This window comes from Clarias gariepinus, chromosome 10, assembly GCF_024256425.1.
Source record: "Clarias gariepinus isolate MV-2021 ecotype Netherlands chromosome 10, CGAR_prim_01v2, whole genome shotgun sequence".
Classification (NCBI taxonomy): domain Eukaryota; kingdom Metazoa; phylum Chordata; class Actinopteri; order Siluriformes; family Clariidae; genus Clarias; species Clarias gariepinus.
Genome location: NC_071109.1, coordinates 28,899,607 through 28,913,881, shown reverse-complemented (window position 1 = coordinate 28,913,881; position 14,275 = coordinate 28,899,607). Strand labels below are relative to the sequence as shown.

General features: G+C 38.9%; 2 protein-coding genes across 3 annotated transcripts in view; one reads left to right on the top strand and one right to left on the bottom strand.

Annotated features, from left to right (window-relative positions):
• nav2b (neuron navigator 2b) overlaps window positions 1-7,262 on the top strand; it is a 111,118-nt gene extending 103,856 nt beyond the window's left edge. For both annotated transcript variants that reach the window (XM_053505515.1, XM_053505514.1), the window contains 6 exons: window positions 1,944-2,098; window positions 2,553-2,630; window positions 3,135-3,331; window positions 3,413-3,531; window positions 3,657-3,857; window positions 4,243-7,262. In XM_053505515.1, coding sequence (XP_053361490.1) covers window positions 1,944-2,098; window positions 2,553-2,630; window positions 3,135-3,331; window positions 3,413-3,531; window positions 3,657-3,857; window positions 4,243-4,326 — 834 coding nt within the window. In that variant the 3' untranslated portion in view covers window positions 4,327-7,262. The remainder of the gene's footprint in view (window positions 1-1,943; window positions 2,099-2,552; window positions 2,631-3,134; window positions 3,332-3,412; window positions 3,532-3,656; window positions 3,858-4,242) is intronic.
• Window positions 7,263-7,992: 730 nt separating this feature from the next.
• dbx1b (developing brain homeobox 1b) lies at window positions 7,993-12,268 on the bottom strand. The gene is made up of 4 exons (XM_053506438.1): window positions 11,947-12,268; window positions 11,295-11,396; window positions 8,944-9,146; window positions 7,993-8,843 (listed from the first exon to the last, which is right to left on the bottom strand). Exons 1-4 carry the CDS (start codon window positions 12,266-12,268, stop codon window positions 8,547-8,549), a joined length of 924 nt encoding a protein of 307 aa, XP_053362413.1. The 3' UTR covers window positions 7,993-8,546.
• Window positions 12,269-14,275: the final 2,007 nt, after the last annotated feature.

The following is a 14,275-nucleotide window of genomic DNA, read 5'->3' as shown; positions in this document are numbered from 1 at the left end:
CTGTATGTAACTATAGTAAGGCATAAAATAATTATTTACACAGTGCATTTAATTATGCAAACGGTTTGGCACTCATACATGTACCAGTATACTGCACTGATCTGAAAACTACAAGGGGCGTTCAAGTCAATCCAGGACTTTTTATGGTACCGATTAAAACTTTCTTTATTTTTCAATATGATTCCATGTCGCACTGATGCACTTATCTCAGTGTTTCACTGATGCGTGGATACCATCTGTTACGTGTGGTGCGGTATGGAGAGAAGCACCACGAGATGTTTTAATTATAAGAGCCTTGATGCAGGGCTTTAGAGGGGGTCAACGAAATAGGAGTTTGTGAGAGTGCTTATGACAGGCACGGGAAGACCTTCCCGTTTGGAGATGCCGTGGGATTATTAATAATAAAACTTAAAAAGCAACAAAAGAAAACTGAAAAGACAAATAAGCAGAGCTCCGTCCTCTACGCGGGAACGGTCTTATATCCTCGCGGGGCTTATGCCCTTACTGAGGATTTATTAGAGAGAGAATTGTATGTTTTGTGTTGTGCCCTATTAACTTAAACTGAGCGCACACGCTGGACTGATCTGTGCCACACTCTTTTTTCTCTCTCTCTCACTCGCCGATGCTTTGTGTCTACCTTTCTTTTCTTTTTCTTTCTTTCTTTCTTTCTTTGGCTTTGTCTTTGGCCCTGATACGTAACCGGTGCTAAATGCTTACACGAAGTGGCCGAGGTATAAGGACGCTTATATAAAAACCCCACCAGGTGCGGCTCAATCAGGCTGATCGCCTGACGGGGGCATTGCCTGGCAACCGTGTGTATAAATGGCCACGCCTTTGCCTGTTCAGAACTCTACGTGGCATAAGGGCTGCGTCATTCCATCCTGAACTAGCAGCCCCGGTGGCGAAACTCGACTGTGTAGTCTGCAACTGATAGCCCCTCGTGACGAATAGAAAGGAGGGGCGACAATACACTACTCATTGTATGCGGATGGAGCACTCTAGTGCTTTGCCTGTAAGCAGAGACAACATAAATGCAACCATTGCCAGTTCTGAAGGAAATTGGGAAGGTTTCCGCTCTAATATCAGTGAGCACTGCAGGATGAAGGCATTGCACCTCTCTGGCTCGCCCGCATTTGGTTGTGGTGGTGGTAGTCGAGCTTCGGCCACCAGATGGGGTAGTTGAGCCACTGATCTGGCGGCGAGAGTCGACTCCAGAATCGACTTGTGGCCAGATGTAAACCCAGAAGTGGCACGCGCCTCGAGCTGCCCAAAAATTAGCTCGAGGCGCTTATTATACCCACACCTCCTTGAAATTAAAACAGTCAGAGCTTCCTCATGCCTGTCATATGCACTCTCACAAACTCCTATTTCGTTGACCCCCTCTAAAGCCCTGCACTGGGGCTCTTATAAACATCTCGTGATGCGCCTCTCCATACCACGCCACGTAACACCATCAAAGTAAAAAGTTTTCTTAATACGCTGGAGGCATGTTTCTGCCTGCTTCACGTCTGAAGTATCACACTGGCCTCCCAGGAACTCCCTTAATGGCCCTAACATGTGAAAATTGGCTTGGAGTGTGTTTAGGACTGTTTAGGCCCGAGTTCCTGTAATGTGCAAATGAGTGTGTTCCCACATCCACATTTAATTTGAACAAGAATGACTGCAGTAGGCTCCGAGCCACTTTGCCCGGGATTGTCATTTACAGGTGTTTGACCTTTAAAACGTTTGCACCATTCAATTGTGTTACCACAGCTAAAACTCTCATCACCGTGCTTGCTTAAAGTCCTGTAAATATCACTCGGTTTTACGCCTTCATTCACTAGAAATTTAATCACAAGGCCCGGTTTGACTTAAACACCTTTATTATAAAGAGTTAATTTGGTTAAGTTGGTAGATAGGGGTGTAAAGCTAATCAATATACTAAGATAATTTCTGTTATTTAGGAGCTGCAGCAATTCCTGTCTAACCTGACGGAGCAGTGTAGCAACAGATCCATGGTCGTGGTGGCACCTCGAGTCGTCATCGTAGAAAACCTGCATCATGTTGGCTCTGTCAGCGAGCTCTTCAACAGCCTTCAAAACTGCAAAGACCACCGTTGGTAGGTCCATCACTGGAAGAACTGGATCACACAGATTTGTTTTACCTAAACACGATGTAGGTCACTTTATAGGTATACACTGGTGCTGATACAGGTGTGTGTCAGATGCAACAGCAATAGTGTTACGTTTTCTACGCACTGCTCACTTTATTGCATTGGATTGGATTGGATTTAAGCCACAACACAACTGAGTCCTGACCTCGCTCCAAACCATTTTTACATCTGAGATAAAGTCTGGTCAGGAGGTATTGAGGCATTTTCCTAAACAGGAGCTCCAACTCTAGGGCAAATCAGTAACAAATCAAATTTAGCTTGTTGGTGTAAGAGAAATAAAATATCTGCTTCTCATTAAGCCCCATCATATTTTCACATTTTGATGTTAATTACTTTCCTATAACTGCATTTTCGAAATATTATATGCCTTACTTAACGATCACCCTGTGTGTGTTCACAGCCCGTATATAATTGGCACTATGAACCAAACGTCATCGTCCTCGTCCACCCCGAATCTGCAACTTCACCACAATTTCAGGTGGGATTTATTTAGTGCATTGCTATTACACACTATTTACTGCATGTTTATTTTTTATTATACATACATGCACTTTTTTACATTTCAATGAATCCATATTACAATCTATCTGTTTCTTCCTGTGTCCACAAGAGGGCACTGTCCTGCCACGCTTATAGAGTAGCTTACAACGCAGTCTGCGTGGACTGTTATTAAATTGTGGCATATCTATTATTAAATGTTATATATACTATAGTATAGCAATTTACCTTGTCTTAGCCGTTATAGTGAGAAATGTCTGCATTATGAATTCAATTACTAATAATGTGCCTTAAAAGTGTTTTTTCACTTTTCATTTTTAACGTTTTTAAAACAGATTTTTTTTCCAATCATGTGAATTCTACAAATTTTTTTATTTTACCCAGAAGGGTGTCCTTAGGGTGTTTAAAATAATGTCTTTTTTAAATTGCAAGTCCTAAACCCTAAAGTATCATTATTTGTATCATTATTTTTTGTTTGTTTCAGATGGCTGCTTTGTGCTAACCACACTGAACCAGTGAAGGGCTTCTTGGGACGTTTCCTGCGGCGAAAGCTTCTAGAAACTGAGATCAGCAGTCGCGTGCGTAAAGGCGACCTGGTGAAAATCGTCGAGTGGATCCCCTGTGTCTGGCAGCATCTCAACCGCTTCCTGGAGACACACAGCTCTTCTGACGTCACCATCGGTGAGCCACTCAGATGAATCCTTCTCTTTTGGGGAAAGATGATGATAGGCAGATTTTCACCTCTTAGTTCTTCCTCTGCAGGGCCTCGCCTCTTCCTGTCCTGTCCCATGGACGTCGAGGGTTCTCAGGTATGGTTTACGGACTTGTGGAACTATTCCATCATTCCCTACATGCTCGAGGCTGTTCGTGAGGGTCTGCAGGTAAAAACACATTTTGACTCACTTCTATTCTCCGTACCTTTCCTAATTATTTTAAATAACTTAATAACAACATTATAAATGATAACATAACTAAATCTGTGTGTTTTTGCTTGGGTGTGATGTAGCTGTATGGGAGAAAGGCAGCATGGGAGGACCCGTCTCTCTGGGTGTTAGAGAGTTACCCATGGCTGCCGGGTCTCCAGCAGCTCCAGTGTCCTCCTCTGCTTCAACTACGACGTGAGGACGTGGGCTTCGACAGCTTCCACAGAGACGCTGGCTCACAGGGCACAGAGATCACCCCGGACGGAGCAGATCACGACCCGCTGGTGAGACCGCGTCCCAAATTATATAGCTTTACTTTTAAATTCAGTATAATTAGGTGGTTGAGGGTTTTGATTGCTGATCAGAAGGTCAGGGGTTCCAGCCCTGCCACTGCCAGTGTCTTGGGCAGGGAAGACGCTTAAACATATGACCTTATATAATACTAAGTCACTGGGTGCAGGGCATCCTCAGTGCCAGTCCCAAGCCTGGAGAAATGGGTGGGGTGCTGCAGAAAGGGCATCTGTTCCAGTCACTCGCAGCTCAAATGATCCGATGTGGTGACCCCGAGAAATTGAAAAAAAAATCCGAGGATAGAATGTATCCATGTTGTTTTCACTGCTTTCTCTTGCATTGTCAATTTGAACCTTTGACCTCTCCTTCTCACCGTAGATGAACATGCTCATGAGGCTAAAGGAGGCGGCTCACTGCACCGGCCCACCGAGCGACGACAGCGACTCCCAGCAGCAACTGTGACACCCAGGACGCCCGCGACCCATCGGTGGAGTCGACACTGTGATCAAAATATCAGTATCTCTTAATCTTCCATGAAGAAAAGAGTTACAGCGTACAAAAAGAAGAAGAATCGGTGTAGGAAACATAGCACTCCAGTAGACCTGGATTGATTCAGAGACATCAAGAAGCAGTTTGCTGACATGACTGTGGACTAAACTGTTCCACACAGGAGTCGAGGCTACTACAGGTGGCTGTTGTTTTAAACACGCCCCCTTTGACTTTCTCTAACAGATCAGAACTCTTTAATATAGTGACTTTTGCAATCAGAAACAAATATTTGCTTTAAATATTGATTTCTGTAGCAATTTGCACACCCAATTTTGTACACACAAAGTGCCATACAGCTGCCCTGCCTTTATAACTAGCCATCATGCTAGCTTGAAGTTTAGCAAGTACAACAATGCTGCGTTCGACTTGCCTCGAACATGGAATTACACCTTACAGTATTCAACCACACTGCTTTCAGTGATATGAAGTGGAGACCAATATTTTTGTATTTGGTTGGCAGTAATGAATAAACTGTATTTTCCTCAGAAAAACTGCAAACTGCCGAGTCATCCTGGTGTTTTAGATTTAACAAGCAAGCATTTAGTGTAGGTCGATTTATCCGTTTGGCGTTTTCGTTTGAATTTTCTGATTTGAGGTCAAACACAGCTTAAATTTAAGGTGTGATGTCATGTATAAACAGGGGGTGGGGGGGGAGAGAAAAATTATAAACAAGCAAATTAAGAATTTTGAACATTTTAAGATTCCTTTAAGATTCAGTTCAAAGATTTTTTTTTATCCCAAGGAAAGTTAGTCCCATATTTAAATCATCATTATTATTATTTTTTTTTAAATGATTAAAACCAGTCCATTTAAATGCACATATCAGCCAAATCAAATTTGCCACTTCGCTTTTATAAAAAAAGCCTTAAACAATATATAAAATTTAGGTCTTGTGTGGTATTGCATTATACATTATAAGAGCCAATCATACTTATACAGTATGCAAGTGAAGACTGCACAACACACCAGCATACTATACCAGGCAGTATATAAATTGTTTAAGTTGCATATACAATATACGACTAGCTATACATTTCTCATTGAAAATTGAAAATTTTAATATTTTCTGTTGTTTGTGGAACCAACATATCGGCAATTGTTTGCTCATGCTCTTTTCTAAGATCTATACATTACACGATTTTGTGGGTGCACACTAGATGCCGCCATAACCGTGTTTCTTTTTCAGGGCATTTTCTTCAAGCTGCCTATGTACTGTGTGACTTGTTAAGTTTTTGGAAATGCAATTCATATATGCAAAATCAGAGTGCATATTTAAAGGAGTTTTTTAACTCGACTGATATCTTTCATGCACAATCAAGAAAACTGTATCATATGGACTCGTCTGTGAGCTTCCATGCACAATATGGACCATACCGTACACGTACCGTATGTGGTGCTAACGCTCGCTAATTATTGCCTTATTACTTTTGTTACTACAGTAGGAATCATAAATGCTGGAAAAGTTTACACCAGTACACCACTGTGTTGGCGACTTTGGTTACGTGGGACGCATTTGTAATCAGAGCCAATAAGGGAAATACGAGTTCATTGAGGTAATCAGTAAAGCTTTGTTTTTACATGAAAAAAGCGGCAGTGGAAATGAAGGTGCTGTGTTATATCTCGCCAAACGTGGTGTTGGTATGTTAATGCTGGAAAAACCTTAAATCACTGATGCTTCCAGTAAAGTGAGAACTTTTAAACAATTTCAATTTCATTTTGCTTTAAAGAAGTGGGTATATTTTCTTTGGTAAAGACCTGTCTTCTAAAAATTATTTACAATTTCATTTATCTACAGATCTTTTCCTGACCCTCGGCAAAGCTCATTTGTTTTGTAAAAACTGTTCAACATCTGGACCGGAAATATATAAACCCTAAAAATGAAGAAACTACCCAGATCCATTTATATAAATATTGCAGAAGAGTATTTCTTTTCTTAGTTGATAACCACGAGATGATTATTATTACAGGTCTAGAAGCACTTTCCAAAAATTGAAAACTGCTCCTTTAATCTTAACTAATTTCCCGGGACAGTGATAACTGCCTGTTTTTTTTTTTGTTGTTTTTTTTGTGAGAGTCTTTTTTGTTTGAATGAAGCATGATTGTGTGAATTGATTATGTGAATTGCCAGCAGAGGAGAAAAAGAACTCTTGTTTTATGTCTCTGTACACAGAAGCACTTTGAACATACACACACACACACAGAGCAGACTTTGGCACTCTTTTGCCTAATCTAAAGCCCTCTGAGCCGGAGTGATTTGCTTTCTCCAGGGCCGAGTGCCGGCGTGTCTAGTGGCCCGAACCGGAGAATTATCTCGCCGTCCATTTTCACGCAGTTTCAAAGGAGCACTCGGCACTGCTTTTGTTTCGACGTCTGCACTTTGTTCGCTCTTGAAATGAAGGTTCTCAAGCTTTCATGTGACGCACGACGTTGGACTTGTGATGCCGAGCTTTTCTAAACGGACCTTTGGATTAAAGAGACGCTATGCAATTTTTTTTTTCTCTAGTAGTTGTGGTTTCTTATAATGATGCATTGTTGAGCACACCATTTGGTTAAAGATCCTTTTTTTTTTTAAACACATTGCTTTTTTGTTTAGATGATAAATGGAAGAGGAAAAATATGCTTGTAAAATATGCTTGAGTGTTGTAATGCCATCTTTTTGGTTTGATGTAGTTTCACATGTACAGTATGTGTGTAAATTTTTAACCTTGTACCAGAAATGGAACTTGTTTAAACTGTTCTTTAAAGTAAATAGAGTAAATTATGTACAGATGACTTTTTCTATCACATTGTACAGTTTATTTAGTTATAGATTTTGGGGGGTTCTTGGAGAATAAAGATGATTGCTCTCTTATTATTGCCCTCCCATTATATGTTCATTATTCAGTGACATTTGTACCTTATGTGATAATAAATTTCATTATAATGTTATCGAGTGATGAGAAAATCTAAAATGTAATTTTTGGGTTATTCTGAAGATACACAAGAAGTTTGTATTTTAAAAGAACATTCTAGAAAGTTTATAGAAAGTTAAGTAATAGAGGGATGTGTTTTATTTCTAAATAGACTTTAAATTTTTATTTGATCAGGCCTTTTGGTAAGCTTTTTTGAACCGATCTCATATTCACAAAAATTAGGATTTTTTATATATAATTATTATTATTTGTATTTTTTTATTATAATTTATATATATATATATATATATATATATATATATATATATATGTATTGACCCAAGCATTAACTGATTGAGTGCCCAATTTTATATATATATATATATATATATATATATATATTTTTTTTTTTTTTTTTTTTTTATATATATATATATATATATATATATATATATATATATATATAATAATTTTTTATTCTTTTTGAAGTTTATGTCTGTGTAGTGTTTAGGGTGAGCTTAATATTAAGTGAGTTAAAATGCTCACTTTATGATCATTTTAATGTTAATGAAATAATTGAATGATTTTGAAAATTTCGAATCCCACACAAATTTTTATTTGCCTTTGGATTTTAATATGCAAAAATATTTTTTACCCGAGTATATACATTTCATCCTTACAAACTTCACAAAATAATATAAGAACTTTAAGTTATACATTTAGCATCTACATAGTTTAGATGGAAAATCTAAACAGGGAAAAAAAATCTGCAAGAAAGGCATGAATCTTGTTCGGCTAAAAAAAAATGTACCATAGAAAATATTCCAAAATATTCCAAAATATATTCATACAAAATAGTATACAAGACATCACGACTGCAAAAAACGCAGCCACAGTAAAGGCCATTAAATTAGTAGCCTGAATGTTTAAAGTAGATTTTCATCATCAGGTTAATTTCCAGACAGCAATGTGGTTCATTAATAATAGATGCTCATTGGTAACAAAAGCCAACAAGAGAAAAAAAAACACATCTGTCATGGTTGTAACATTTTAAACATGTTTTTAAAAATGTTTTTGATTCATGACACTTATTAAGCATCTGCTACGGGGTGCCAAAACTTTTCCAGAGGGGCTGAATGTCTCTTAGTTTAATTAAGTCTAGCCCCCAGTAGGCTCTACCGCATTGTGGAACTGAGGATTAATTCAATACCAATCACAGTCTGTTTTAGTTTTTGTGTGTAACTACGATACGGTGATTTCTTCATCGTCTGATGATTCTGAGTTCTTGCTGGAATGTGACGGAGACGTGATGAATGAATCCGAACCGTTTTCGAGATCTTTGACTGTGTGAGGATGGTAGAAGGCTCCATGTGGGCTGTCTCTGTCAAGATTCTCGTACTTTATCCCAACGTCGCTGAGATCTGGGTTAGGGTTCGTCTTCGTTGGCAGGGTTTGTTCTCGACAGCCACCTGAAGACAAAAGTTCCCGTTCTTTGGAATTCCGCCATTTCATTCTCCGGTTTTGGAACCATATCTTTACCTGGAAGAATCGAGAAAAAATTTAGATTTTTAGAATTACACCCCAAACAAAATCAAAAACCTTCGCTAGCTAGCCAACTTTTAGCTCATGTCGGACCTACCTGAGAATCTTTTAGGCCGAGTTTCGTGGCCAGCTTCTTCCTGTCTGGTTTGCTGATGTACTTCTGCTTCTGAAACATTTTCTCCAAAGCTTTGCGCTGCACATCCGAAAACACGGCCCGCCTCAGCATGCCTCTCCTCGGCTTTCCCCTTGCTGTAAGTGGCCATGAGAAGGTTCCCGGTATAGGAACCACTGAGTTTGAAGCTGTTAAAAAAAGAGGCATCATTGAATCTGTCAGATAGAGACAGGCAGATGTATACAAAGTCAATTCTTCCTGCTCTAACCTTATTGAAGGGGATCCATTTGAGTGGAACGAGGCAACTAATTAGCACATTTGCTTGGCTCCCCAAAAGCATTGGTATGGTAAAAAAGGCCGAGTAGCTATTCAGTCTCCTCCGGTGGAGGATACAAAGCGCTAATGAAGCGTGCACGGTAATTGTGTAGTAATGAACTAACTGAAAAAAGGCTTAAGACAGGCCACTAAAGCCATATATTATGGCGACAAAAAAGGGATTTACACTTCGAAACTAAACACAATTGCATGCCAAGATCATTTGGAGAATACTGATGGCAGGGATTTATTTTAGCCTTATACCAGCCTATTCCAAGCTATTTTCAAAGGCTTATTTGCATCAGCTATAGGCTGAGTGATATAAACCTAAACCTACATTGTACAGCCTACAAAAGCCTGATGCTATGTTTCTTTTTTTTTTTAACCATTCATTAGAATCAGCAGGCCGGGTATAATGTCCTAAATAAATCGACTTACTCGATTTTATTATATTTTGGCACTTCAAGTACTTTGAAGATGTAGACCATGAATGTATGACCCTATAACAGAAAATAGACTAACTGGTTCCTTTTACCGCTTTGTCAACTTCCTACGGGAAAAAAAACTGTCAAGAAACCGGCAAGCTAGTCATAATTCATTAAAATGATGACTAAAATGTTTCTATCATAAACATGCTTCCTAATTATTTATTTATTTTATTATCTTGGTTATATTAAGCCAAAAAACAATATTTTCTCTTTAATGCTTCTTATTCAGCTTTATTTGCTGATAAACATTAAACAGATACTATACTAGATGCTAGCTAGCTTCTGTTTTTTAAGCTAATCTCATGTGCTTCTAAAGAACTTTATTGAGACTCCTCAGTTTCCAATTAACATTAATGGATTAAAGGTTTTTGTTCAGTCTCTATGTCTAAAAGACAATGCCACCCATTCTTCCTCTGGCAAAAAACAAGTTTTGTTTTTGTTTCCAATTTATAAGGTTTGATTTTTAGCACTGAGTGTTTGCTTAGGTGCCCTATGAAGGCCTTGTGAGAAGATTGTAGCCCTGAATAGCGACTAATAGGGTATTAGTCCATGACTGGTAAATGCCCATCAGCAGTATTGCGTGAGGAAACGCTGTGTGCATGTGTGTGTTGGGTGTTTGGGAGGGGCTGCTAAAGGGGATCTGACCCAATTGGTCATGGTGATGAAGGCATTGTGATCAACTGCAATCTTGACTCCCATGGTGACGTTAGAAATCACAAAAAAAACTAAAAATCTTATATCGTGTGGTGTGCTAGCACTAAGGTGAGCGAAATCAGTGCTCTGTTTCTGAGTCTATACCATAAGCCAAAGTAAAAACTCTTATAAACTATTAATAATTATTAAACTATTATCTAAACAATGATTATGAAGCTAGCGAGGTAGACAGCGATTTATTATCTTGGATATACAGTAGGAAACGGTTCTACACCTTCCTATATACATTACCATATAAATGCAGCATGTATGCATACCTCTACATAGTTAAGGCTTAACATGTCAGTGTTTGACAGCTTCTAGTTACAGCATGTGTGTGTGTGTGTGTGTGTGAGTGTGAGTGTGTGTGGCTTCCCTGAGGGAGCTGCCCTAATTGGTCACAGTGCTAAAAGCTTTGTGGGTGATCTGCGTTTGGCTCGGTGGGAAAATGGTTGTGATGAAGAGAAGGGACCCGCCTTAAATTTGGACCGTGAAAATCCGGACTAATTTGTAGATCAGGAGGACAAAATGTCAGCAGTCACTGCACTTTGCTAAACAGGGCCTTCGAAATTGGCGAGACACGATTTCACGATTACGGCCCTTTCGGAGCCCTGGTGCTGTCAGGAGCTAATCTGATAATGTCAGAAATGTCCTGATTGCTTTATAATTTTAAAATAAATTTCATTAAGTCACTGTAAACATGATGAGTGTGTTATTGTATTTCGAGAAATCAGCATCACTGAGGAACCAAGTTAACTTGAAAATAGAAAGGTGTTTATGTGAGGAGTACTGATAAGAAAAAATAACGTAATTAAAAGAATAAAGAATAAAGTGACTCACCGGGGAAATAGGCGGCTCTGATGAATGGATGGAATGACGCATCAAAATAAGGGAAGGGGAAGTGTTTGGGACCCGTGCCATGCAGTGCAGGTGGAGATGATGCTGGTACACACAGAATAAATAGCATAAACACACAATCACACAATCAGGGTGTAGTGCACAGTGCACAGTGCAGTATTTTCAGTTAGTCATGTGAGAAATAAGAATCAAAATTTTGCCTTATGTGTGAATTAATCATTTGTATGTTTTGATGCATTTCTTTAACTTTAATGATGTAGTTCAGAACAAATGCACGAATTGTATGTATTACAATATCTGTTATTTTCTTGTTTACTCAAATGCTTTTAAAAAACATATATATTTATTTGCTATATACTATATTAATAATTTGTTCATGCATTTGTTTAGTTATTTAGAAATACATCAAAATACTATCAGCTGCATACAAAAACTGATTTGCTTTATGTTAGATATTAAATGTTTGTTTTTACAAAATTCTATATATTAAAAAAAAAAACAGATGTTATTTATTTGTCAACGTTTATTATATTGCCTATTTAGTCTAATAAATAATCTATTTATTTGTTTCATTAATTCTGTTAATGATATTTATAGTAATTACACATATTTAAGTAACTTTACACAGACTTACCGGTCCTGGTATCTGGTGCGAGGATGGCGTTCACTCCGAACTTCAGGTATCCGGGCTCGGTGTGTGTGTGCGTGTGGGTGTGTGTGTGCGTGTGTGGGCTCGTGCTGGTCTGCGGCGGGGAGCAGCTCCTGTCGGTAACGGAGGAAGCGCGCGCGGTCTCGGGGGAGCTGGGGCTCGCGTGCGGCGGGAAGCTCTCGCGGCCGATGCGCAGCAGGTCCTCCACGCGGAAACTGGACGGCGGCGTGAAGGCCGAGCGCAGAGTCCGCGGCAGAGACAGCAGGTTGGGGTACATGGCGGGAGGAGCGATAACCCCCGGCAACATCTCTGCACCGAGCTTACCGAGGACACTATACTCTACTATATATACTGTATACTGTATAAATATTTACACCTCAAATAAAATATAAATAAATATAAAAGAGTGTGAAAGTTAGATAGAAGTAGATGGAAATAGGTGCAATAGAAGAACTCCAGCCTCTGTCTCTCTCTCTCTCTCTCTCTCTCTGTCTCTCTCTCTGTGTCTGTGTCTATGCCTGTCTCTCTCAGAGGGGTTTTTATAGTGCACGGGCTTACTCAAGCCTTTTCAAGGCCCGAACAATGAAGTTCAGCAGAGTTTCTCCTCCCTGAGCTTTTTCACCCTCACATCTCTCACTCGCACATCTGCGCACTCATCGGACCTGGAGCCAAACTGCATGCAGTTATGACGCATCAGACTTCCATTTATAAAGCACTAAGTGGGGTCATCAAATTCATGAAGCAAGTGTGTGATGAGTTTATTCACACACACACACACACACACACACACGAGGAGTCTGAATCTTTTGTCAAGAAATTATCATTTAAAGCACAACACCTACAACAACAACAACAATAATAATAATAATAATAATAATAATAACAATAATAATAGCCTAATTATTATTATTATTATAATTATCATTATTATAAGTATTATGATGATGATTTTGTTTGCGTGTATAATAATAATAATAATAATAATAATGTTATTCGCAGTTTATTTGTTTAATAGTGTAGACTTTTTCTAAATAAACGCACTTGTCTAAATAAATGGGCGGAAAAAAGGCGAGCAAAAAAGGACAAGTTCTGAAAACATTTCAGATCTTTAAACCCCTCTACTCTGTAATATTACTGAAGATTTATAATACTAATAATATAAATAATAAAAAAACAAATAGTTACTGTAAAAAAACTGGACTGTTGTATATTTTCTGTTTACAGTAATTTACGCATTAAGAAACATAGTAAGAATAACGTATATATATTCGCGCGTTTTTTAATTAGTGAATGAGTACGCACTCTTTATTAGGGAGAATTATTATTATTAATTATTAAATAATTATTATTATTAAGAATAATTATAATAATTATTATAATTATAATGATAATAATAATGCATGGGCTGATGGTATAAAGCCTGTGACTAAAGGCACTTTAGAGTGGATCTCCGAGAGAGTAAAGAATTTAACTCCGTTCCACACATAGACAGATCTATCTATCTATCTATCTATCTATCTATCTATCTATCTATCTATCTATCTATAATTTAAGTTTTTATGATGTTGGTATCCAGTAGGGTTTGCTTTAACAATCCTGTGCATGCAGCGTGAGGGGGTTTAACACGTTAAGCCTCGGTGGTGTGTGTGTGTGTGTGTGTGTGGTGAGGAGATTAGAGCTGGAGTCGGAGAGCAGCTCTGCACTGACAGCCATTAAATCCATATTAACTTCACATTACACATTAAAGCCGGAGAGCGCAGGACTAACGCTCCTTCAGCCTGATTCACTGCGCTGCACCTGTTCCTCCTGCTGCACTCTCACACACTCCTCCCCTCCACCCCTCCTCCCCAGCCTGTGCTGCCTCATCAGCCTGTGCTACCTCAATAGACTGTGCTACCTAATCAGCCTGTGCTGCCTCATCAGCCTGTGCTACCTCAATAGACTGTGCTACCTAATCAGCCTGTGCTACCTCATCAGTCTGTTGCCACCTCATCAGTCTGTTGCCACCTCATCAGTCTGTGCTACCTCATTAGACTGTGCTGCCTCCTCAGCCCATGCTTTCTTTCATGATTTCATTTTCATCCTGTACTTCAATGACATCCTGTATTTCCACTTCATGTTGTACTTTTTAATTGGCCTGTATTCCCTTTTTAGGTGGTGCTTCCTCTTCCTCACCTTTACTTTCTCCTCATCCTGTGCTTTCTCATAACCTCAGGATCATCCTGCACTTCCTATGCCCATGCCTGAACTTTCTCCTCATTTTCATGTTTCAAGACATGAACTTATATTTCTGTAAGGTATATAGATAGATAGA

Coding starts and splice junctions, on each gene's coding strand:
- dbx1b (XM_053506438.1), bottom strand. CDS start 12,268: ATGTTGCCGGGGGTTATCGCTCCTCCCGCCATGTACCCCAACCTGCTG. Junction 11,397..11,946: donor CGCACCAGATACCAGGACCG/GTAAGTCTGTGT, acceptor TGTGTGTACCAG/CATCATCTCCACCTGCACTG. Junction 8,844..8,943: donor TCGGCCTAAAAGATTCTCAG/GTAGGTCCGACA, acceptor CGATTCTTCCAG/GTAAAGATATGGTTCCAAAA.